General features: G+C 40.8%; 1 protein-coding gene across 4 annotated transcripts in view; it reads left to right on the top strand.

The window, feature by feature from the left end:
- The window catches only part of MAPRE2 (microtubule associated protein RP/EB family member 2), a 93,024-nt gene that overhangs the window by 48,509 nt on the left and 18,726 nt on the right, over window positions 1-25,789 (top strand). For 3 of the 4 annotated variants that reach the window (XM_050890803.1, XM_050890804.1, XM_050890801.1), the window contains 3 exons: window positions 4,309-4,436; window positions 16,356-16,501; window positions 18,482-18,695. In XM_050890803.1, the coding sequence (XP_050746760.1) occupies window positions 4,316-4,436; window positions 16,356-16,501; window positions 18,482-18,695 (481 nt within the window). In that variant the 5' untranslated portion in view covers window positions 4,309-4,315. The remainder of the gene's footprint in view (window positions 1-4,308; window positions 4,437-16,355; window positions 16,502-18,481; window positions 18,696-25,789) is intronic. The other variant, XM_050890802.1, reaches the window with a different exon arrangement.

Here is a 25,789-nt window from a genome sequence, read left to right as displayed (position 1 = left end):
TACTGGTTTGTTGTAATACAGCTTCTGTTGTCAGCAACTGTTAGCTTCTCCCTGGAAAAATAAGGTAAATACGCCTCTTGCAAAACTGTCCTTAAATACAGCTGGATAGCACCTTGTAAGAGCTGCAGTTATCTGTAGCAAGAGCAGTGGAAAATGCCTAGTAGTTGAACGTTCAGTGCTGCATGTAATGCCTTAAAAATTAATACTCCTTTGGGTGTAATATTTACCATTGGACATGCTAAGCCAATATATTTCTGATTGGGGAAACTGCTTAAGCATATACATGATTTTCAGCACCTAACTAATCCTCTGAACTCAGGTCTGTGGTGCTTATTTGTGCATGTGTGAAGTGTTTTTCTGAAATGGCCTGGACTAATATGTGACGACTCTCCTATGGCTTGTTCATATTTATTGGGAATTTTAATTTCAGTTTCTTATAAGTAAAACAAGGGGGAGTCCTTTGTGGTTAGGCAGTACTGTAATAGACAGAGGTTTTTAATCTCCACCTGTGTGCTCTGAAGTGGGGGATATGATGTGCTATCTTCAATCTGCTTTTACTTACTGTAGAATTGCCAGGCATCTCTATGGAAGGTGGAAGATCTCAGGTAGATGCTGGTTTTCAGGCTTGTATAATCCTCATTGCAATCTTATGCTTGAGAGCCTTCAGTCTAAACAAGGGAAGGCCCAACAAGTTGAAAATGTAAATAATGTTATTGGAAAGTAGTAGTATATTAAGACATACAAGCAAGTTGTGAGCTCCTTGGCTGTTCACAGAGTATGGCCTGTGCGTCTCCACCTGTCCAGCTGTTCTCTTGCATTGCCTTACAGATGTTTATTAACGTGTTTTGAATCTGTATCACATTCTTCCAAGCAGTTCAGCACATGGGGAACTGAGTCCTGGAGAAAACCCGGCCCCAGCTGTGAATGTCGAGCACAGGGGTTCTTGTCTATTGTGGCACAGTGGCTCTGCTACCTATGCCTGGTTGTTCCTTTTTCTTCTCTCTCCCCCCCCCCCCAAGGTCTGTCTGTGTGGCAAACAGGATATGTGTGTATCTGAGCACCAAGTTAGAACATGCTTACTGTAAAGGAAACCTTTCCCAGCTGAGTTTATTTAAAACATATCCATTAGACGGGTGGGGGACAGAAGAAGCAAAGACACTGTGAACTCTTTCAAGAGAAGAGACCATGGAAGATTCAGACATATGTTAACAAGTCACTGAAAATAAATGGCAATGGCATGTTATTGAATTTTTTAACAGAAATTCTGATTTGTTTTGCATAAGTTTGTTTAAAATTGTATTGATACACCCTCGTGCGTATCTATGTGTACAAATGTGAAGCTACTGTCTCTAACAAATAGCCTAAACTTTCATTTGACCCATAGACCGTAATAATTCATATGCAGACACAGCGTAAGTTATATTACCAATATCCTTCAGAGTATTGTTGTAAAACTCAAGGTTATTCATTTACTCACTGTTTCCTGAAGTAGAGTTCGCCATCCCATGCACTGCAGCAAAGGAGGTTGGTTGCTCTCCAGTCGCTTGCAGAAGGATAGGTATTTCTCTTTGCAGTTGCTTTTGGAAAAGGATGATGAGGAAATGTCTGCTTCCTTCCTGCGTGTGGATTTTCTTGATCTTTTTAACAGAGTAGACTTGGTGCTTTCACTACTGGTAGCTGATGGTTGTTCTGAGTTGTTCCTGGCCTCGAGAGGACAATTAAAATTCGGATGAAGTAGTGGCAATTACAAATCTGAGTAGCTTTATTTCAAATGTTAGCATCTAAATATCTTTAGCTTCTTTAGAAGTGAGTGGACTGTTCCATATTGATCTCTTGGTTTAATATTAAACTCGCTGTTCTGAATAGTAAGTGAATATTAAAGTCACTATTAAGCTGTTTACTTGAACGGATCTTACAAACAATACTGAACATGTTAGCTTAATAGTGACAGTGGTAGCATCTTTCTGTTAGTTTCTTATCTGTATAAAAAGGTTAAAATACTGAAGTAAAAACCATGCTAACAGTGACGTTTTAAACTTCAGATGCCATTAGTAACAAAGGTGCTGTTTGCCTACTCAGTCCCTTCCATCCTGATGCTGAAGCTAAGCTTTCATGATCAGCCATTATGGTGCGGTTTTAAGAGTAAAAGGGCACTCCCTATTTCTAAAACTTTGTTCCTAGCGCTCGGTTCAATCCAAGGACTTAGTGCGTGCCAAGAAAATGACCTTTGCTAACTGTTATAGTGAATACAGTGCTACGTTCATACAATTAGCTGTGCTGTCTGGGAGCCTGCAGGAAGAACTGAACAGGCTGAGGACAGGCTGATTTCTTCCGTACTTTGGAGGTGCCCGTACAGAAGCGGGTAGGGGGGTAGCCTGGTTCTGAATGAGTTGCTGGCAGTCGTAGCCTGACTATCGGAGCATGAATTTTTTCAGCCTACTTGCCCTTACTGGCCTGTCTTTTTTTTCTTCTTTTTTAATTTTTTTCCTTCTCATCAGGCAAATTTGGGGATTTTATGTTTTGATTCTTAATGTCAGTAGATGGGGACGATTTGAATGATCTTCTGTGTTTGTGAAATTTGTTTCATAGAAAGTGACCTATATTATGAACTTTGTCATCTTGTATTTTAAATACACTCCCTGCTGTATGTACTTACACTTTTATATGTTACTGTGTCAAGTTTCATGCTGGTGGGTTTTGTACACTTTTTATCTGAGTTGCTCCAGCACACCTAAAAAATGGATGGAGTTAACCTGCAGCCTTTGTGTTCTCTGCAGAATTGTCTATCAAGCTTCAAATTGCAAATTGTCAATGGAAATAGTCCGTGCAGACCTTGGATCCCACAGAGGGAGATCCTGCCCTCTTTCACTGAGGGAGAAGGTTGAGGTCCAAGGCTGAGGTGGCAGGACTGGCACCAGAGCTAGCCAGTTAAGTGTTAGCTACAAGGTCTCACTAGAGACAAAGGTGTGCAGTCCCCACCAAACCCTTTCTTTCCAAGAATAATAGTGCAACTTTGTTGACTATTTCATCATTTCTGAGACACCTCCTACTGGGATTGTTACTAGTGGACTTCCTGAAGTCCACTAGTCTTGGGAACATTATTTACTCTTTTCATGAATGATCTTGGCTCTGCTCTTTGAAACTATTATGAGATAAACTTGAATGTGCTCATCTTTTCTCTTAGCAATGTCTTGCAACAGAAAGATGCGACTAGTGTAGAATAACAGGGAATAAAATCCAGTAGTATGTGTTTCCAGTCTATGCACTTAGGGACTGATGGTAAAGGCTACTATGAATTACCTACTTGCAGGAAAGAACCTTAGCTAACTAGAAGAATCTATTTAAGATGATGTGGCTATGAACCTTTTCAGCACAAAGCACCATTTTCCAAGGTCTTGGAACATTATCCGAACGCAGTGTGAAACTGGCTGTGTTCAAGGAGGACTGCTGGCATGACCAGTAAGTGAAGGTCTGACTTAAGAGACTTGAAGGATTGATTTGTTTAATCTAGACTACCTGGGCATTGGGACAGACTCTGAGTGCTGTCCCTAACACATTACGAAATCAGCTCTGGGGAAGAAAAAGCCATTAGAGCTGGAGGATAATGTTTGCAGAAGAACAAATGGGTTTAAGCTGAGAGGAAATGTTCCTAATGATTTAGAGGAATCGGGCTCCGCAGCAGCTTTGCAACCAGACAGCTGGAGGTGCAAGTCTCAGTTACTTTCAGGATAGAGGTTGGTAAATTGATAAAAAAGGTTATCTGCTGTTCACTCTGTGGCTGTTAGGAACTGAATTAATGATCCAAAAGGCCCCTGTTCCAGTAAGAAGTCAGTATTTGAGTAAGCAGGACAGCTACATCTTCTAGAAGTTATCTGACTATTAAGTACTGGTTTAGGCAGTCTGATCATCCTGCAGTGGCAAAAAACTGACGGATAGATGTCAGATCTCTATATTTGTGCAGCACCGTGTGATGAAATCCCAGGTCTCTGATCATGTCTGTGTATCTTTGGGCTATGCCTGATTCTTTTTTTCCTACCTTGTTAGCATTAAACAGAATACTGTAGGTTTGTATGTTCTTTAAGTTCATAATGACAGCCAGAGAAATATGTTCATAGATTCCAAGAGGACATGGAGGAGGTTATGTATCATCAAGGAATAAACATTAATCCTCCTTTCTCAATAAATAAGAGAAGGTTGTGCAGTGATGCAGCTTTTCCTTCTTTTTTTTGAACAAGAAGTGTAAATTCATTGTATCCAGAAAACAATTATCAAAATGTCAAAAATATTTTTTATCCTTTTTTTTCCTAGTTGGGGAATGGCGGTCAACGTGTACTCTACCTCTATAACCCAAGAGACTATGAGCAGACATGACATCATCGCATGGGTTAATGATATATTAGCTTTAAACTACACAAAAGTCGAACAACTCTGTTCAGGTAAGAAAGCGCAATATGCTCTACAAATTTTTATTTTAAAACCACTTTAAAAGTCTGATTTGTTGAAAATAGATAACTTTTAACTTTGACATAAAACAGTTCCTCTGAGAAAAGACTAATGAGACTAACGTATGTGCAAAGGAAGCAGTTTTGCGTTCCCGTTAATCATGGAAAGAGAAGGTGCCTTGAGAAAGCATAACAAATGCGGAGGTGAATGGGACAAATGTAGCAGAAGATACATAAAAGTAATAAAAAGGTTGACTAAGCAAGAAAAGAATACAGTGATAAGCTGTTGTGTTTTAAAGCTACCAGGGTGGTATCTTTTCAAATGGAGAGCGGACATAGCTGAAAAAGAGACAAACAGAGAACCGACACCCCGGGTGAACAAAATTATCCAGCACCTTTTCCTTCCTGGTAAGGGTCCTCAAATCCCTGCAGATGTTTGCAGGAAAAGAGCACAAGTATGACTGTGAAGAAAAACATGGATTTGAGGAAATGAGCCTTTAGCTGCTGTGAGGGCTTTAGAAGTTTGTCAAGAAAATCTGCCTATTTCTCTTTAAATGTAACTGAACTCTTGTTGTAAGTAAATTTGGTAATGAGCCCTGAAAAAAAGGGTAATGGTTTGAATACTTTGGACAGTTTGGTTAATCAGAGTGGCAACTACAAGATACGTGTTAAACAACGGGGTCTGTAACTAGATGATGACTAGAAATGACACAGACGAAGGCTGATGTTTCACTGAGAATACAGATGCCCCTGGGGAGTGATTCTTTCTGATTTACTACTGTGATTTTTAATTTTGAAGATGTTTGTGTTGGAGGAGATCTCTAACTTAGATCGCTACTTCCAGAGAACTGACATGCTGGGAATCTTACTTATGAAGACAATGCTCTAAGTACATAGGACTGAAACCACATTACCACATTTCAGCTATTTGCTGGTCCAGCTGAAATGCATAAATGGGGTCTTATATTCATATATTTGAATTTACCTGCCGTTCTGGGTAAATTTTCTGTCTCAGAGATGTTCCCTGAAAGGTACAGAAAATCCTTTGAGGATGATAGCCTCATAGCCTACTCTTCAAAAGTTAAAAAACAAATCTCAGCTGCAGAAGCAGGCTTGCAGGCTTCCACAATGACTACAAAATTGAGATTGAAAAAGTGCAGGTTAAAATGCATGTAAGTAACTGATATAAACTAAATAACTGAAGACATAGAACATGGGAAATAACCTTTTTAACAGTGATTAAACTTGAAATTGAAATGTTATATTTAGCTGTTGTTATATTTACATGTCCAGAAGTTAGCCTAAGTATTTTCTTTTGGTGAATTATACACAAAGGACATATTTGTGTGGGGATGTGTGTGCATGTGTGTGTAAATATGGGTGTAGCTATATATATATATAGATATACACATGCACACACATTTATAAGGAGATAGAAAGATACCAGAAAATGGACATTTTTATCCCAAAATACCCAAGGTTTGCCATTGTTTGAAACAGGAAGTGTACTAGACAAGTTATTTGACTTGTTCCTGCATAGCTATTTATATGGTCATAAATAGTTGAAAGGAAACTTTTGAAGTGAATTCTCCATCAAGTTAAATGTGTGTGGGCTTACAAAAAAAAAAAAGAAAAAAAAAAATCCACAAAACCCCTTTCCCAAAGTAGGGGAGAGGTGATCTAAGAAAATTTTGGTTATGCAGAATACAATGAGTTAAAGATATTTAAGAAGATCAGATTGAGAGACTTCAGCTGGGTGGGGCAGGCAGGAGAAAAGCATGGAAATTGTCACAAACCCACTGTCCCATTTCATTACACAGCTTCTTATACAACTTCTTCTGTGACCTCCAGTGAGGATTTTGGGACACACCACAAGGGAAAAACTGCAAAAAGGTCGTCTCATTTAGAGCTCTTACTCCATCCTGTATAAAATTAAATCTTTTCTTCCTTTAGAACTTCCTGGATTGTATTAATTGCTGTTGTTACCTGATGCTTTTATATTCATATCTTAATGGGTCAAAGCTGTAAACTTGAATTTCCCCATTTGGTTTGATAGTCGAGCTTGATACTTACACATTCTTACTTTTATGTTAATGTTCATTACAGTCCCAGAAGGGGCTTTAATAGTTCCTTTTCTGAAGAAGCATTCTAGTGCAATCCTTCCTGTGGTCTGGGGGACTTTACTCTGTGAACTGATGAATCTAAACTCGGCTAGATTATTGCAGACACTGGAGCACAGTAGTCTTACGGACTAGGTCCTTTCCATTTGAGACTGCATAGTCCGTTTGTCACGTGCAAGACATGCACGTGTAGGGATTGAGGATAGATGGGCAAGAAGCTTTGGGAATCTTTCTGTATTTAATATAGTTTACCGTGTAAACTCCCAAGTAGTTTATTTAATGTACATACAGTTTAATTAGTGTACTTCTAGTGTAGTTTACAAGATGGAAACTAGGGGAACAGTAGCACAAACGACCAGCCAACTAACAGGCAGAGCACGAGCAAGCGTGGTATGGACTGCAGTCTGAGAACGGTCGATCTAACTCATTCATTCTGGCATTCCTTCGGCTGATGTTCCTTGAAGCATTCGCAGCTTTCATGCAGTTTAACGTTAGTTTCCATAAAATATGAGCATTTCTCCAGGACTCCAAAGAGAAGGAATATGTGGGAAACTCTTTACAACTATGAAGCATTTCACAGCATTAACAGGGAGCTGCAGAGCCACTGTAACTGTATTTTTATAACCTACTGTAAAATTGTATGGACATTTTCTTCTTTTTTAGAAAAAAGCATTAAGACTTGTCATGCTGTTATACGACTATTCAGTTCTTGTTCATTTTTGTTAATAAGGAGCAATCAAAAGGCCAGAAAAAGCTAAATGCAAGGCCAAAAAAAGCGGGGGAGGGAAGAGGGGGGATGCTAAGTGTGAATGAAAAGCTCAAAGGCGTTACTTTTAGGAGGCATGAGCTACCTAGATGTAGCATACGCTTGTGTTCAGCACCTGGCTGTGAGACCTCACGGGTGCACACGTTTTGCAGCCAACCTAGCAATAATTTTGGACATTCTGAGCCTAAGCAAGAAGGAATAATGTGACATTCTGCCTTTACTAAAGGCTTTATTCAGACCATACCTAAAGCTTAACATGACAGTTTGCAATAAAGACAGAAAAAGCAATCAGACCTTCTTTTTCTCATTGCTGTGGAGAAGTAGCTTTGATAATACACATGCTGTAGCAATACCAGCCTATTCCCCAATTGCCAGCTACAGGAACAGAGCTGCTGGGATGAGGAGCAGCAAAGGAAGAGGCTGGCTTAGTCATAAAGTATTTGTATTCTTTGGGAGTCTTAGATGTGTTTTTGTCTCTGCTAAGTGGGCCGAGCAAAGTGCAGTGTCCCCTGAGCTTTCTGAATGCCTGCTGTAGTAGTGATGTGCCAAAAAGGCCAGGTTATGGATGAATGCAGCCCTGGAGAGTCTAAATTTAGTCTGCAGCTCCTCTGGTAATTTGGTTTTGACAACTCAAGAGAGGAAAATCTCTCTGAGCATCTCAAAGCAATACAATTCTCTTCGCTTTAGGTGAGTGTCACTTTGTCAGTTTTTGGTCTCTGGGTTTGACTTCCTGCAAGGTTGTTAACCTGAATATGAAATTTATAATCCATGGTTTTAGTTGAAGGCATAGTGCATTGCCTTTAGATGGGCATTAGACTTGAGAGCATTTAATTTAATACATGAATGAAAAATAATAGAGAACAACTGAGTGGATTTAATGTAGTAGGATCCCATGTGCAACACCCATAGGCTTGGGGAATAGGAGTTTCAAATGAATTATGACACTAGTTGTTTCTTGAGAGTCATGCTATTTTTGTAATGAATACACAGTGGCTTCTGAAAAAGAATTCTGACTAAACAGCTTATAACTGAATTTTCTTTACTAAGGCTGTTTTTCATCTATAGGGAATACCAAGTGAACGTGTTACAGGGCTTTTCATGAGTGTTTGGCTGCTCCATGAGAGTATATTCAAAATAAGAGTCAGGCAGGAGACTATAGAGGGCTTGCATATGAATTAAAAAGAAACATCACAAAGTGTACAAGCTGTGTAAATTATGAGCAAGGAAGGTAGAAATTGTAAATGTATATAGAAAGGAAAATGCAGGCTGAAGTGAGGTATAATTTCTGGCTTAGCTATACTTGTGTGATCCTTTGAGGTTAAGGAGATACAGAATCTTTCCCCCCCCTCCTGCATTTGAAAATTCTCAGCAGAATTATAAACTTGCTAGTTGTTTGGCCTTCAGTGCATAGAGACATTCTGTCTTTCAGGATTTGTATGCAAGGATCAAGGATTAAATGCAGGGTGGGTTTTTTTATCTTGCTTTCAATAAATGACCATATTATAAAGAGAGCATGTGGTTTGGCATTTTCAAATTTTAGATTGTGGTGCTTTCTCTGCAGATGCCCTGGGTGTTGCCACAGGGAATTTTTCATGTGGTGACTGCTGTAGCTAGTACCATGTCTCGTCTCAGTTGGCGTTCCTCCTGTGAAAATATATGGTCCCTTTACACATACATTTTGCTGGTACTCCCCCCCCCATCTCCCCGATCTCCAAGGAGGGCAGGCAGTATGTCGTTCTTTGTTTGACTTCATGTTGCCTCTGCAGCTCGGGATTTGGGGGAGAGCTCCATCGCAGCCTCTGCGGGCTGTTGTCTCTTGCGACCGGTGCTGTGCAGGGAGGAGGGTTGTTCCTGGCTTGTGGAGGGTGCCCGAGGCGTTCTGCTTCCAGGGACTGCGCGCTGGGGCTCTGCACCGTGGGGCTGGTCACCAGCCCCTAGGCCAGGCAGCGTTTCTTTGCAAGGTGGCCATCGTGCCACCGGCACCATCCACCCTCTGGCCCCTGGGTAGCAGCGGGGAGCGGTGTGCCAGGCACGCTGCCTCCCGAGCAGCGCTCTGTGAGAGCGGGCTCTTCTCTCCTGCACACAGCAAAGATCTTTCTGAGCAGGGCTGAGGTGACTGGAGAAGAAGGGTACTGGCCAGAGGGATGGTGAGAAGGGCTTTTTCTCCTGCATGTCATTTGTGTATATATACGTGCAAACGAGGTGTATTCCATGGATTAGCTGCATAGGATTTGTTTTTTCATGTCTCAGAAGGTGTATTTTGCTTAGTGCCTATACTAACCCATAACTTCCTACACGTGTATTACTAAAATCTGCATTATAGGACCCTGTTGGAGCATTTGGTGCCAGCATGCTTTCTGTACAACCCAGTGTGCTAGAGCCTGCTAAGCTGAAGCATGTTTCGACATCAGTGGTTTTGTTTTTTTTCCAGTTTGCAGCCTTGCAAAGGCTGGGTCTGTAGAGCAACTTGGAAACATGATTAAAACATGGCTTGATCCCATTTGCGCTCTGTAACCAAGCCATGTTTCAAGGAACTGGCATGTTGTCCTGAGGTCATGCAACACAGGATACTCAGTGTCAATGACTCTCTAATGTCTTCCATATGATGTTTAGGATTAGAAGGATACAATGGATGTTAATGATTGGATTTAAGATCATTTCCAAAACTTTCTGGGGAAGCTTGCAAAGCAGTATAATGAGATTTTCAGCCAATAATTTTTTTTTTTTTTAAATGTCATTCATTAGGAATTCAGGAGGAACAGAACTTAAACAAGGTTTTTACTTTTTAAAAATTATTATTTAATTACTCATAGCACTCAGTTGCAGTCAGTTGCTTTATCTCCCCCCTTTTTAAAGAGCTTGTTAGATTTTTGCGTGCTACTTCTTTTTAGGCATGAGTTACGCAGCTATTTTAAGTTAAATGAGAACTGTGTTTTCTGAAATTGTTCTGATCTTCCCGTTTAAAAATTAATGAATTCAAAAATAAATTATTGCTAAAAATTAAGTATTAAAAACTCTGCTGTGTATAATTTATAAGCAACTTAACGATTTACATATTTAAGAAAAAGAGAAAACAAGTTAACACAGGGGAAACCTCCCTCCAATATGCATTATTTAAAATGATTGGTGGATATTCTGGATTATGTCACACAAACACCCCATCTGTGTGGAATAGGACTTTCTGAAGCAGATGTCATTTAGACGCATGTATCTCAATGACGGTTGGTAGAAGGTAGATAGTTCTTGTAGGCTGTTTTCTGTGGTGGCAGCATTGCTTTCAGAAGCTCCCATCTGTATGCAGGCACTCACTCTGCCCTCATTGAGGCAGCTGCACTCCTGCACATAGTTGCATGAGCACAGGGCTGCACTCTGATCTGCATCAGTTTTATTTTTTTTTAAGTGCCCTCCCAAGACTGTTGCCGGGAAGGGTGAAGCTCGGGCCAGAGTGGCTTCATTGATGCACAGCCCCATGAACGCTTCCTTCTCTACAACTAAGCAGGTGGTAAATTGATGTGGGCTTGAACGTTCACTGGGAAATAGGCTGAAACTTCTTAAAGTGTGTGTGTGTGGGGGGGTTTAAGTGGAGAAATAGAATTGTGTTGACCTATATCCTAGGTCATATAGATGCTGCTGGAAATGCAAATAGGAATTTGAAGACCATGGTCTCCAATGGAATGCTCAACATGAATTGTGCTATTTCTTAAACATGTGGCTATATGTAACACAACATGCTCACAGACATGCCCAGTTTTTAAAAAAAAACGTGAGTGGCATAACAGAACACCCCTACTTGAAATCTAAATGAAAATCTATACTCTGATGTCTAAGTCAAAAACCTACTACTGTGTGCCTACCTTAACATCACTCCCAAGGAAGCAATTCTAGGAAGCCTGAGGTAAAAGGCAAGTCCCAAGTGCTGCTGTACTGTAAACAATGATTGCTGGCATTTGTGGTTTTTTTTCCCCTTTCTTATCAAAACTGTTAGGTCACGCAGGCTCTTTGTAAGTTACTGCCTTTTTTTGTTGTTGTTGTTGTTGTCCCAGCAACAGAAATACTGGGTGTGTGCAGTTTCCCATCAGTGTTAGGACCATTGCTCTAGTGAAGTGAAGTCCTGATGACTAATACATATACAAATCATCCTGTATTTTCCAAATGCGTGGTCAGGTTGTTGCAGCTTTGGAGGGAATTAATAATTTGAAGGACTTTGTATCTAATGTGACTGGATATATGTTTTTAGATTATCTGAAAAATATTTCCTTAAAGCAAACAAACAAAGAAAAAGGTACAGTCAGCCTTTTTCCGAAATGGGATTTTTCAAAAATTGAGTATGTGAAAATCAAACTGAGGCCTGGTTAAAAGGTTTAAACTTGAATTGCATGCCATTTTAGAACAAAATTCTTACTAAGCATTTATAGCAAATTTCTAGTGTAGCGCTTAGCTCCTTTTGCTGTGGTTTGGACAGCAGAATTAAAATAAAGCAGCCCCCCACACAGACAGGCCCTGTCTTTTCATGGGCGCTTTGTGTTCCCATGTTGGCTGGTGTGGTTTTATGTGACTTTCTGGGATCTTGCTCCCACACACTGCACGGATGCAGGGAAGAGCGGGGAGGGACGGAGTCTTCTGACATTTGATGTGAAGGATTGAGCTGACTTCTCCTATAGGGGACAGATATTAATTTGGTAATACCTGAGCTTATATTATAGTATTTCTACTAAATACTTTATTAGTATAGTAAGTACTAACTATAGTATATTTAAAGAAGTTAGTTAGCAAATAATGTTTTCCTTTTCCTTCATAAATATATAAACATAAATGCCAAAAAATCCCCAAGGATCTAATCTTGCTCTCCAGCTGACATCTAGGAGGTTTACTGAGTGGTAAAAACTTGTAGCAAATAGGATTCTCGTTTCGTTGTTATCTCCTGTAATTTCCTTGTGCTTTAAATAGTCAGAAGCAGAAGTATTTTTGATTATCAAGAAAATACTTGTTTGCATTTGTGGATTCATCAACCTCCAGATGGAAGAGGAGAAAGGAGAAAACCTGAAAATCTGTAATGATGCAGAGTGCATATGCTTCAGAGCAAGCTAAGTCAGTATGGACAGTCTGGGAAGAAAACATAGAAGCAGGGAAAGAAAAGTATAGGACAAAAGCTAGAATGAGTTCAGCATTGTTTACTGCAAGGGGGACTAGTGGAAGATTATCTACAACTCTGAAAATGCTGTGAAAATATTCTGATTTTATAGATTTGGTAAAAATTTTCAGCTTTACCACTGCATGTGGCAAAACTCTTCAATTGTGATAGCTTTTAACAACCACTTTTTCAATTCTCAGTTTGTTCTTTTGTATCTTAATTCTGCCCCAGCATCCCTTCCCCTCCTCTGGCAGCTGCCTGCCTGCCTGCCTGCCCAGCCCCGCGGGTGCAGTCCCCTCACTGACGTTTGCTGCCTGCTCTGCCCCGAGCCTGGCGTGGGAAGCCCAGCAAACACCCGCAAACTCTGTGATGCTGCTGGGCTCTTTCTGCTTCACTAATCGGGCCAGAAATAGCAGCTGCTGGGGGTGTAATCAGGACAGCCGTGTTTGCAGGTTGGTTTTGGAGTCTGGCCTGTGAATATCTTCTGTAACTAATGGCTGCATCAATGTTCTAGATCAAAACACAAAAGGACTTTTAGCCAGTGATTCTAAATTACTTGTTAGCTAATACAGGATAAGAGGTTTTTAACATTGATCCCTCTTCTGCAGTGCTACCAGCTGTAGTTTTCATCTTTCATTTGAGTAGATTTCAAATTATTTCTGTTTGTGTGTATGTGCGTGTTTATGCATATAAAAGTTTTTTCGTCATAGAGACAGATTTATTGTGAGAGCTATTCTGGACAGGTAGTATGTTTTCAACTCCTCTATATAGATTTGTTAACGTTTTGGGGGTTTTTCTGGTATTCAGGGTTTTTTTTTGCAGAAAACGTAGGGAAGTTTTTAAATCTTGAATAAAATATAGTGGCATAAAAATCCTTTTGTTCATGTAAATTATGCAAGAGGTATGTCACAAGCCATGATGTCATTATCTCTACTGCCATTTTCTTTATATTCTGTTAAAAATATTCCTTTCTCATGCACCTGCATTGAAGCATCAGTTGTATAGTAAATTGAATAGGCCTACAGTGCTGTCCAGTATGCAGAGGACCACATGTCTACATGCTGTGGCTGTGAGGTAAAGGCGTTGCAATCTTGCATCACTTAAGTAGGGCTGCTCTTTCTGCTGCCTCCAGAAAATCTCAGCCATGGGCAGTGTAGAAAGTAGCGTCCCCATTCTGCTGCGCTGACGTTTAGCATTCAAATGCAACATGACAGCTACAAGCTTTAGGAGGTAAAATTTTAAATTATAAATAAATACCTGTATAATATTAAATATGTACATAACCTCCATGTCCAAAATCGGGTAGTCACAGTTGATTGTAATGATATTTTTACTTTCTTCTGTTGCTGTGGTAGGCAGGTCTCTGCCTTTCGGGAGTCGGAAAGAGTTTCCTCTCTTTGTAGTTTACAGTGTTTAGTTCAGTCCATGTTTATATGTTGCCTCTGTACTTCAGGAAGGAGCGTTTTAATGAATTGTGTTTGCCAATGTAATAAAATCCTCCTGTTGGGGAAACGGCCCAGCAGCCAGCTTCGATGTTGTATCAGAGACGAGGTTCATGCTGTCATGTGGATGTAGTCCAGTGTTTTCTGCCCTCGAGTGTTGTGCAGACCCAGGACCACCTCCTGGCTGGCAAACGCACAGAAACAACTGCCAGCACGATGGGAAGAAAACACAGGGAAATACCGTAACTAGAGTCTTAAACCTAGTAAGACTCTATCTAAAGGCATGCAGAAGGAATTTGCATTACCAGCAGAAGGAGAAAATCTCATGTGAACACTTTGGGTTTCTAGTTTTCTAAAAGGATCTAGATGAAAGGTTGCGCAGTGCATTTTCGAGGCCTCCAGGCAATTACTTAGATATCAGAGTAAAGCTTATAATTGGGGTATGGGGAGGATGAAAGGACAGAGTTAGGAACAAATTCAATTTATAACATGAAATGATTGCGTAATAATCCTTTTGCATGAAACTAAATAGTAATAAATGTAGTCAAGCCATGCATTATCTGTATATCCATGCTTTTAATTGTAATGTCATTTTTCTGTTGCCACATATTTACCAGTTCTCTTACTAAGGATGAGTATTGAATAACTAATTGTGTTTATATAGCTTTCTATAAGAAGATGCAAATTTGTCATCTCATGTTTGTAACTTGCCAGAAGGCTCCTTTTCCTTTAGGGAATATTTTACTTTGATTCCTAATCATATCAAAACCATTGCAAACAGCTAAGCACAAGGTGTCCTTGGAAAATCAGATTTTTTTTTAATAACAGTTTTCCCCCACAAAGCTAGGCAACGTGAAGAGGGTTTTTTAAAAAATGGCAGTGGTTTTCAGCATTAAAGCTTGATCTTGGTAAGTCCCTTAACAAAACTCATATCAGGATTTTGGGAGACTTTTTTGGACTCCACTCTTAAACTGTGCTTCTCTTTTTGGGAAGTTATGAGCTCTGTAACCCTTCCTATGATGGTTGAGTGGCTACAGAGAATGAGAATTATCTCATGCATAAAGTTGGTCCTGTCAAAACACATGCATATATCCATGGAGAAAAATGTCTTAAACTTTAAGTTATTGTTGCCTCTCCTGTAAAACTGGGCAGGCCAGGTGTCTGCTTTGTTAATTTGGTTTCTCTATGAGCACTCAGCAGAATTATTTTTTGATAAAAATCATTGTCGTTGATACTGGGCTGAACTGTTAGGTGAGATACGGACACTTGTTTGTCAAAACTGATCTGCACTAAATGCACAAAAGTCCTTTTTGTGGAAGTGAAATTAAACTTGTCAGGAGTATTCAGGCGATCACTTCCCTGCCCTGTATGCTCAAGCGCAGGGGCTGCACGCTCTACAGCCCTCTGCTCCAGAAATGGACTTCACTGAATCTTTGCTGAGCATAAAGCATTTTGTAGAAAACTCTCTTCTGAAGAAGAACTGAAATTGATTTTCCTCTGATTTCCTCAAACTTCTTCATCCTTAATTTCCAAACACTTGAGTGTGTCAACAGTAAAGACCTGTTTTGCAAATGACAGTGACATGATGATGTAGGAGGAAGCTCCCCGCATACAAGAAAAGGCTATCTCTGTTAGCTGTACTCAACAGACCATTTAGAAATTTTTCCATATACTTGCCGCTCTGTGGTGGATTACTTATACACACACACAGGTACACACACCCCTACCTACTACTGTGTAAGTTCAGATAGCCCTCAAACTTGAACTTAGAAACCTTATTGTTTTGAGCAAGAACTAAAGCTGGCAGCCTAGCTTCTGAAATCTAGGGGTGGACTACACTGAATTCTGCTTATTTAAATGCTTTTCTCAGGAGATGAAAACTAGTAAGGATGTTTGTTTTAGAGGGGTGGCAACTGGCTAGTATGTTTTAACAAGCTGGAGCTTTAAAATTTATTTTTTTGAATCATGGTTTGATATAATCTTAAATGATTGCCTTGGACTTGATTGGCATTTGGCTACAAGTGCCAGAAGAAAGATGATCTTGGCTTGGTTGAATTCAGGGGGCTGTGAGGATTGAGGGAGCTTATTAAGAGATTTCCATTTTGACTGTGATCTTCTCACTGTATGGACAGTCCTACTGTGTATAGGGACTCCAAGAACATCCGTTTTAAATAGAAGAAAGATTTACTTTGCATTAGTCATGGTGGTTCTTCAGATGCTACACAACAGTGCGTCGTGCATCCGGATTGAATGGGAAGAAAACACATTAATATGTCACGTTGCTCAATGTACATTAGACAAGTAGATCTTGGGTGCATAGTGTTAGGTTGAGTTACAGCAGGGATGTATTCAGCGTGGTTGCTTTCTGCTCATGCTTTCTGCTAATGACGTTAAATGCCATTTGGTCTTACCTGGGTGCATCTGGATTAACGTCAATGCATTCTCTTGTTATAGGAGCAGCTTACTGCCAGTTCATGGACATGTTGTTCCCAGGGTGCATTAGCTTGAAGAAAGTAAAGTTTCAAGCAAAGCTGGAGCATGAATACATTCACAACTTCAAACTTCTGCAGGCATCGTTTAAAAGAATGAATGTGGATAAGGTAGGCATTCTGTGTTTGTATTTCAATCACCACAAGTTTCAAAAGTTGTATAAACTGGGTAAAATCAATAAATAGGGGAAACAGACTTCAAAATACTTAAAGTCCACTTTTTCAACTTTTGGACTGAGAACTGGAGTTACAAGTTGTATGTGAAGATGTTCTTCTTGACCTTTCATCATCTGAAAAGGGTATTTAGGCATGAAGGAAGAAATTTGGCATGCTTCATTTAGGTACAAACTGAAAATTGAGTCCATGTGTCTGCTGAGGAATTGTGCAGCCTAACTCGTTATATCTTAATATCAGAGATCCTTTTGATAAAATACCATGTGTTGGAAATTCCTTACCATCAGTGAACCTTAATTTTAGATACAATAAAATTACTGGTGGCCTGAATTTCCAACAAAATAACTTGGAAATATGCTGTTCTTATAAGTATTCCATGTTTCTTGTCCAAAACAGTGTTTAAGGAATTTAAATTATTCAAGAGCTGGAATAATTTACCCAGTGATTCGATAGGTTGGACAGCACATGTGATCTTGTAAAGTTAAGAATGGAAGTCTCTTAGAAAATGGCTTGTTCAACCATAAGGTATTGGTTTATGCTTGAAGGTGAGAGTTTGACAGACTCACCAGTATAAATTACTGTGTTGATAAAAATGAATAATGAAAGTTATGTTGTCATACTTTTAGTTTTACACAGATACACTACCTGTATGCCCTTTTAAGGTTCTGCTTTGGCTTTTAGTGTTGCCTTATTCTGAAATTTAAACAACCTTAACAGAGATTCTTGTAAGACTTTTATAAAGCACAGGAATACCCTCATTGTTTCCTGAAATGCTGTGGATGCTTCCATTTACAGTGTGATTTGCTAGTGAAACATTGGAAAGCCTAATAGAGTTAACATTGTCAATTTTTCTGTAGGGAGCAAACTTACTATACCTTCTCAATGTAGAATTAAGATACAAATGGAACAACCTGAAAGGACATGCAAAATGCTACATTAGTCCTTGTAGGAGTATCATAGACTTACAAAATGCTGTACAGTTGGCTTAACCTTGAAGAAGAAACGAAAATTGCAATTGTTTTAGGTACCCTTTTTCCAGCTGAAAATTGAATGCATTCAGGAGGCATTAAGATCCTTCTAACTTGCCTCTGTAATCAGCTGCATGAATTAAGCAAGGCAGGGCAACCCTCCTTCTGCAGTTGTACTCCCTGTCTGCCCACAGTGTCTGGGAAGCTTGAGCACTGTAATATTGGCCCAAGACACCTTTTGGAGGTTTCATTTCTGTGAAAAATTTGCAGGATATGAATATGGAGACATCCTCATAGCCTTTCTTTTGTTTTACTAAAACTTTACAGGCATTTTAGTCAACTTCTGCATGTCCACAAACTGTTCTATGTATAGCTATATATGGAATGGAAAAAAATTACAAGGTTAAAACCTCAGAGTTAGTTTGTATGATGAACATGTACTACCAAAATGTAGGTTGGTTTGAACTTCAGGATGTCTTGGAAAAGCTGCTGGGTTTTTTGTAGTTCAAACACTAGGACAGAGAGCAAGAAACTCCCGTCTGGACCTTTTGAAGAATTGTTCATTTTTAGTATGCCCAACTGTAGCATGTCCATTAAAAACAGAAATCCCTAGTTAGCTGAATATAGTGTTACTCCCAGAACAGCTTCATTCATCATGGCTGTCACTGCAATAAGAAAGGAGTAACTCTGTGGAAGAGCAGTTATAAAGGCTTACATACACCCACTGTATAGCCACTTCAAAGGCTGGATCTTTGTTTTATTTTGGTTTTATTTCTTACTAAGAGCACTTGCAAATCCACCATAATTCCCTTTCTTTTAGGAAGGAAACAATGGCAGAGGAATATATGCTGATGTAGTTAGTAGATTGTTTCAAATAAGTGTGTATGTGTAATTTTTATGTTTAAAAATGGCAGTGATATATTATTGGAACCTTTATTCTATCTTTCAGGTAATTCCCGTGGAAAAACTGGTCAAAGGGCGCTTCCAAGACAACTTAGATTTCATTCAATGGTTTAAGAAGTTCTTTGATGCTAACTATGATGGGAAGGAGTATGATCCTGTGGAAGCTCGACAAGGCCAAGATGCTCTTCCCCCACCAGATCCTGGTGAACAGATCTTCAACCTGCCCAAAAAGTCTCACCATGCAAACTCTCCGACTGCAGGTATTTTGCGTCTTAAAGAATTCCATTTCTGTCTCTGAAGATAATTATAAACTGTGATCCATTTTACATAAATACTAGTTAAAAATTATTTCCTTGTGTGGGTGGGCCATTCTTTTTGCCTTGTCATAGGCTTAGCATCTGAGACAGCAGAAGTTGACTGCTTATGGTGTGCTCTAGTTTGGCCCAGCCCTATCGAGCGTAGGGTCTCCTCCACTGAACCCTTCATGTAAATGATGTGGATTCTAGTGATGTCTGATGGTGGAGACAAAGGCATTTAACCTTCTTGTTGCTGAATGTAGTATGTGTAAGTGTATTCAAGAACATTAAATGGAGTGCGTTCCTCTTTCACACCTCCACCCTTACAGGAAATTGCTAGCACAGGCTGATTTCTTTTTTATTTTTTATGGTGAGTGAAATGCTTCCAAATCTTAAGGGCTGACCAGAAGAAAAAAATGAATTGATTTTTGGGTTTATATGTGCTTATTGTTCAGGTACGCTAGTCCTCTTAAGTGAACAACATACAACTATTGCTCTTTTTCAAAGATACCTTTGTCTTCTAACTTTTTATTTTCTGTTTGTACTGGGTTTTGCTAGGATAGGGTTAACTTTCTTCATAGGAGATTGTATGGTGCTATGTTTTGGATTTGTGACCAAAACTGTGTTGATAAGACATGGATGTTTTACTTATTGCTGAGCAGCACTTACACAGTGTCAAGGCCTTTTCTATTCCAAGGCACATGGAAAATAAGGAGGTGATTGGTGACAGCCAACATGGCTTCACTAAGGGCAAATTGTGCCTGACAAATTTGGTGGCCTTCTACAACAGGTTTACAGCGTTGCTGGATAAGGGAAGAGCAACAGATGTCATCTGCCTGGACTTGTGCAAAACATTTGACACTGTCCCGCATGACATCCTTGTCTCTAAATTGGAGAGACATGGATTTGACAGACGGACCACTCGGTGGATAAGGAATTGGCTGGATGGTCGCACTCAAAGAGTTGCGGTCAACAGCTCAATGTCCAAGTAGAGACCAGTGACAAGTGGTGTTCCTCAGGGGTGGGTATTGGGACCGGCACTGTTTAACACCTTTGTCAGTGACATGGACAGTGGGATTGAGTGCACCCTCAGCAAGTTTGCTGACAACACCAAGCTGTGTTGTGCAGTCGACACCCTGGAGGGAGGGGATGCCATCCAGAGGGACCCTGACAGGCTTGAGAGGTGGGCCCATGTGAACCTCATGAAGTTCAGCAAGGCCAAGGGCAAGGTCCTGCACATGGGTCAGGGCAATCCCAAGCACAAATACAGGCTGGGTGGAGAATGGATTGAGAGCAGCCATGAGGAGAAGGACTTGGGGGTGTTGGTTGATGAGAAGCTCAACATGACACGGCAATGTGTGTTTGCAGCCCAGAAAGCCAACCGTATCCTGGGCTGCATCAAACGAAGCGTGGCCAGCAAGTCAAGGGAGGTGATTCTCCCCCTCTACTCCGCTCTCATGAGACCCCACCTGGAGTACTGCGTTCAGCTCTGGGGCCCCCAACATAAGAAGGACATGGACCTGTTGGAGCGTGTCCAGAGGAGGGCCACGAAGACGATCAGAGGGCTGGAGCACCTCTCCTATGAAGACGGGCTGAGAGAGTTGGGGTTGTTCAGCCTGGAGAAGAGAAGGCTCCAGGGAGACCTTATTTATAGCAGCCTTCCTGTACCTAAAGGGGGCCTACAAGAAAGCTGGAGAGGGACTTTTTAGAAGGGCATGTAGTGATAGGACAAGGGGTAATGGCTTTAAACGGAAAGAGGGTAGATTTAGACTAGATGTAAGGAAGTTCTTCACTGTGAGAGTGGTGAGGCACTGGAACAGGCTGCCCAGAGATGTCATGGATGCCCCCTCCCTGGCGGTGTTCAAGGCCAGGTTGGATGGGGCTTTGAGCAACCTGGTCTAGTGGAAGGTGTCCCTGCCCATGGCAGGGGGGTTGGAACTAGAGGATCTTTAAGGTCCCTTCCAACCCAAACCATTCTATGATTCTGTTTCTCACACTGCCTTGCCAGTGAGCAGGCTAGGGGTGCACAAGAAATTTGGAGGGAACACAGCTGGGACAGCTGATCCCAACTGACCAAAGCAATATTCCATACCATATGATGTCATGCTCAGCAATAAAAGCTGGGGGAAGAAGGAGAAAGGGGGAGGATGTTCAGAGTGATGGCGCTTGTCTTCCCAAATAACTGTTACGCGTGATGGAGCCCTGCTTTCCTGGAGATGGCTGAACACCTGCCTGCCGATGGGAAGTAGTGAATTAATTCCTTATCTTGCTTTGCTTGTGTGCGCGGCTTTTGCTTTACATATTAAACCGTCTTTATCTCAACCTGTGAATTTTCTCACTTTTGCCCTTCTCATTCTCTCCCCCATCCTGCCAGGGGACAGTGAGCGAGCAGCTGTGGGGGGCTCAGCTGCCTACTGGGGTTAAACCACAACAGCGTTTCTGGAACAGGCCAAAGGACTAAGCCTGATCTTTGGTGTTTATGTAATATGAGCATGACTGGTCACTAAGCAGATGCCATTTTTCAATAACTGAGAGTTAAGTGAACAGGAGACCAGCTAACATTTTTAAAAAAAAATAATCATTAAACAAGTGTTACTGGGGTTGATTGCCTGTACGCATATAGGTTTGTGCATACAGAAACACACATGCACACACACTTAATTCCATTATTGGTTTGTCCTGGGTTTACCTTATTCATGCTAACCCATTCCTCAAATAAGGATTAATTTTCAGTTGGCTTAGATCTATGACCTGTCTTCTCATGGGCTCAGGTATGCACCAGTGCTGGCAAAGGGAAGGGGCAGGTATGAGGCACCTTCAGTTTTAGGCTGTCTTACGCTCTGGAATCATACCCAGATTTCAGCGTTCTGCTCTGATCACTTCTGACGTCAAAGTGAGGCACACTTGGCCAGCTGCCTTCAGCTCATTAGTGCTTCCAGGAAATTGAGCACCTAATAGCAGGCCAGTGCTGCTCTGGGCTTCTGAAGCTTGTTTACATCTTCGTTTTGCACCGTCTTGTGTCTGAACTTTTGAATTTCAGGGCTTGGTACACTATAATTTCCCATGAGATGTCTTGCACTCCCTTTGAAAACAAAAATACCCAAGTGCTAATGTCATGATGTTGTCCAATTGAGAAATTGGAAAAGACGCTTTGATTAAATACAGACTTTACCATGCTTGTTAATTCTTCTTGCAGATGGTCTGTTTTTACCAAAGTCACAAATGTGTCATCCAAATTAAAGCTGTGGAGGTGACAATCCTAGACAAATAGAATAGCTATTGGAGTGGAACCAGCCAGCTGATATGGAGGATAATGCAGTGATCTCATGTTGTGTTGCTGGTTGTATGAAGATCATGTCCTGTGCCTTCCCAGCCCTTGTATGGAATAGGACAACTGAGATAGTGTGATGAGTTTTGGTAAGGTCCTGTGGCTGAGCGAGTTAGCTTTTTCATGGAAAGCTTCCTTCATTATTAACTTAAGTATTGTCCAGAAGTATGACAGGCAGGATGCTAGTTTAATTTCTGTTGGGCTGAGGAGGGGGGGGTTCAGACATTACATGATGCTAGGTGAAATGAGAGTTCTAGGTTTTAATGCTGCTTGAGTTTTAGAACAGGACTATTTCAGTTAGGTGTCAGTCATTCATAGGTTTATTCAATTTCTGGGTGAACACGTTTTCATTTCACTGATGTCTTGTGCCTTTGTGCCTTGCCTCACCACATCATGTAGCCTGGCTGCTTGGAAGGATGGGAGCCCTTACTGGGTGCCTGTTGATAGAGGACACTCTGGGAGGAGTGCCATATGCATCTGCAAGCTTGTGTGTGCCTCACCTCCTGCCATTTGGGAGTAAATAGGGATGATGTGGAAGCAAGTCCTGGGTAGCTGGGAAATTGCCATGAAAGATGTGCTTCTGTCTTGTGCACATGCACACTTAGCTGGAAATGAAGGACTATACATTACAGTCGTTATAGGAACCATAATATGCCCATGTGAGCAAAACAAGTTTAGCCATTTATACGAAAAGGGCAAAAAAGAGAAGGTCTCATGAGTTCTCCTGCAGCAGGTTAAGAATTACCCACCCCGTCTGGAGCTTCGTCTTCCTTGATGATACAAGCTCAAAGAGGGAATACGTGTCCATGAGTAAGTAAAACATCAGGTGGCATAGTTTAAACTGCTATCTGTGACTTTTATGTTGATTATTTTGTTATTCTACTTTCCTGGGTCTTCGGTGAAATGGCTGAGGTTTTGGGCATGGCTGTACTTCCACTGACTTTGTTGTGGGAGCAGTAAACATTGTGGGCTGCTTGATGCAATAACCTCTTACACCAAAGCAGCAAGCATTTGCCAGCATCTGTAGCAGTTTGCCACAGTGGCTTGCCTCTTTTTTGTACGTTTTCTTTTTTTATGTAATTTTTAATTTGTGTGATTTGCTCTACATTAACACTGAAGCTTTGAAATCTTAATGTACTGCCTTGTTTCAGTTCATTAATGAAACAAAAAGAAGCAATAGTGAGAGAAAATAAAGAACCCAGAAGATCTTTCAGCATAATCCAAAAGTTTGTAAACAGTGTGCAGTGGACATACCTAAATGTATGCATCTATTGTTTAGTGTCAGGAGCAAGCAGACATATGGGTACTTACTCATACTGTATTTTTGGTTTTGACAGACTTTTAAATATGCCTATTCTAAATTGATCAAATATATACATTTCTAAAGGAATAATTTATTTAGCTACTAGTAATTTCATATGCGTTTCAGATGATTCCTGTTGTTCCACAGAATAACTCTTCCAGTGCCCTTTGCCAGAGTTTTGGTTTTGAGTGATTTAGGAGGTGCTGATCTCTTTAATTATTCATAACTACTTTGTAGCACTCTGTTCTAACACTGTTTTCAGAGGTAGACTAAGATATGTCTTTCAATTAACAAGAAAGTGGTCAAATCCATAAGGACTGCTCTGAAAGCTTAACCAAAAAGGTACTGGCATGAGTTAGAATTTTTTTGGTATTTTAATCTGACACTAAAGCTTGACAAGACCCATGGTATCGGGTAGCTGCTTTCCGTACCTATACATGGGTATTTACTCATATCTCTGCAAATGCAGAGTGTGGTCTTTATTTCATTTTAAAATATGCTTTTAAAACAACCCAAAACTCAAGAAATCTGAAAAGGCACCAGTTTTTGTGTTAATCAGGGAGCAGGCCAGCAGCCACGGCCCTACCCCTTCCAAAGGCAATCCAACTGAGGAGTCAGCGCAGGTCAAGGATAACGCAGCTCGGAAATGGAAGCATAAATAGGTCCGTACAACTAATCTGCTGTGCCACCCTCGCGTTTCGTTGTCCCTTCCTTGAGAGACAGAGCCGATTTGTTGCTGAGCTGACAGTGGTACAGTGGGTGGATCGGCTTTGGTAACATGTGAAAAAAAAAAAAAAAAAGCTGCTTCTAGAAAGAGTAGGAGCAGCAAGGATTTGCCAGGTAAATGCAGCTCCCTGCTGGGGGAACGAGTATGTTTTCATCCTTTGAGGAGTGGAGCCAGCAGCACAGACCACCGCTGCAGGCTCTCTGCCAACAGCACCACAGCTGCTTTTAGATATAACGCCATCTGCCAGCCCTGAGCCGCCTTTCGATCTCCTGCAGCCTCTGCTCTTCTCTAATGCAGTGGTAAACAGCCTACAGATGTAGAGTCAAAATCATGGTAAGGGATTAAAATATTAGGGCATTGTTATTTGTGCCAGTTCTAATGCTCCCTGTGGAAAACAGCAGAAAAGGCTTCATCTGATCAAATTGAAAATGGTGATCAGGTTGTCAGGTTTTTAGCTTAGTGGCTTATGTAAGTATTCCTGTATGTCAGAGCAAATCCATGGAGCACTGCTTTGTGTATGGGTGTGGGGTGTCAAAAATACATGGGTAAAAGACAGCTTAGTAAAATTAATTATTTACATGTAAGCTAAAAATGCGAGAGGTTCTTAGACCTGAAGGCTGTTGGGCATTTTAGTTTGAAATATTCAGTGAGGCAGGATGACTAAAGCAGAGCTGGAAAATACTGGAGGATCACATGAGGGCTAAAAATACTCGCGCTATGACAGGGAAAATAACCAGGGCAGAATGAACTGTTTGTGCATGAATGCTTTATATATAATGTGCCTGCCATCAAAAAGCCAATTATGCAAGAAAAATATGGATTTTCTTTAGGGAAATGGTATATCCTACTGTGGCAGATGTGCTGTAGATTAATTTTGAGGGACAAAAATAGTCAACAAAACCAGTCTTTGTTTTAGCAGCTAGTGATACGATTAGGACTCCTGGGGGACTAGAGAACTCCTTCTAATGCTTTTTTCCTTTGCTTTCCACCAAAACATGCCACCTTTTTCCCCAGGTGGCAGGCAGTTGGTATTGGAGATGGCAGTCTCTGCTCTCGTGATGGTGTGGTGCTCCAGGACAGTGTGGCAGAGCTGGAGATGGGAAGAGCTGCGGGGCAACAAACTGAAAATGCTTTTGTGCCTAGTTCATACGAGGCCAAGGAATTGTACTAGCCGATGGGAACAGCATGTGCAGTGACAGTGCTGGCCTGGGAGGTAGACAGGAAAGTGGCTCAGCCTTAATACAGACACACCTCCTCTGCCAGCATGAGGAGAGTTTAATTTTTAAACCCACTGAGCCCGAGAATTTGGATTGCGAAGCAACGGTGCTTGCAGTGCAGGAGCCACGGCCTTTTTTCTAGAAAGAAGATGGTGTTTGAAACACAGTGGTGAAAATTGCTGTCTTAATTTTCAGTGTACTATGGGTGTGGTTTGAATGTCTGTGTTGCTCAAATTTTTGCATGATCTTTTGTATTTCAATATGCATTCCTTCGCATATTTTCTTTCAGATTTTCCTTTTGAGACTGCTTTCTCCTTATAGCTAAGCAGACAGTTGGATTTTAGAAAATGCAGGCTTGTAAGAGCATTTCAGATTTTAAATTGTATTCTTCTGTTAAGCGTATGTGGAGTGGTTTGATCCATTGAAGATGAATGCTTGCATGCTTGAAGGTGTTTCTAGAGAAAATAGGGGTTTCAGTTGAGA

This window comes from Gymnogyps californianus, chromosome 2 (genome assembly GCF_018139145.2).
Source record: "Gymnogyps californianus isolate 813 chromosome 2, ASM1813914v2, whole genome shotgun sequence".
Lineage (NCBI taxonomy): Eukaryota > Metazoa > Chordata > Aves > Accipitriformes > Cathartidae > Gymnogyps > Gymnogyps californianus.
This window is presented reverse-complemented; position numbering and strand designations above follow the sequence as displayed.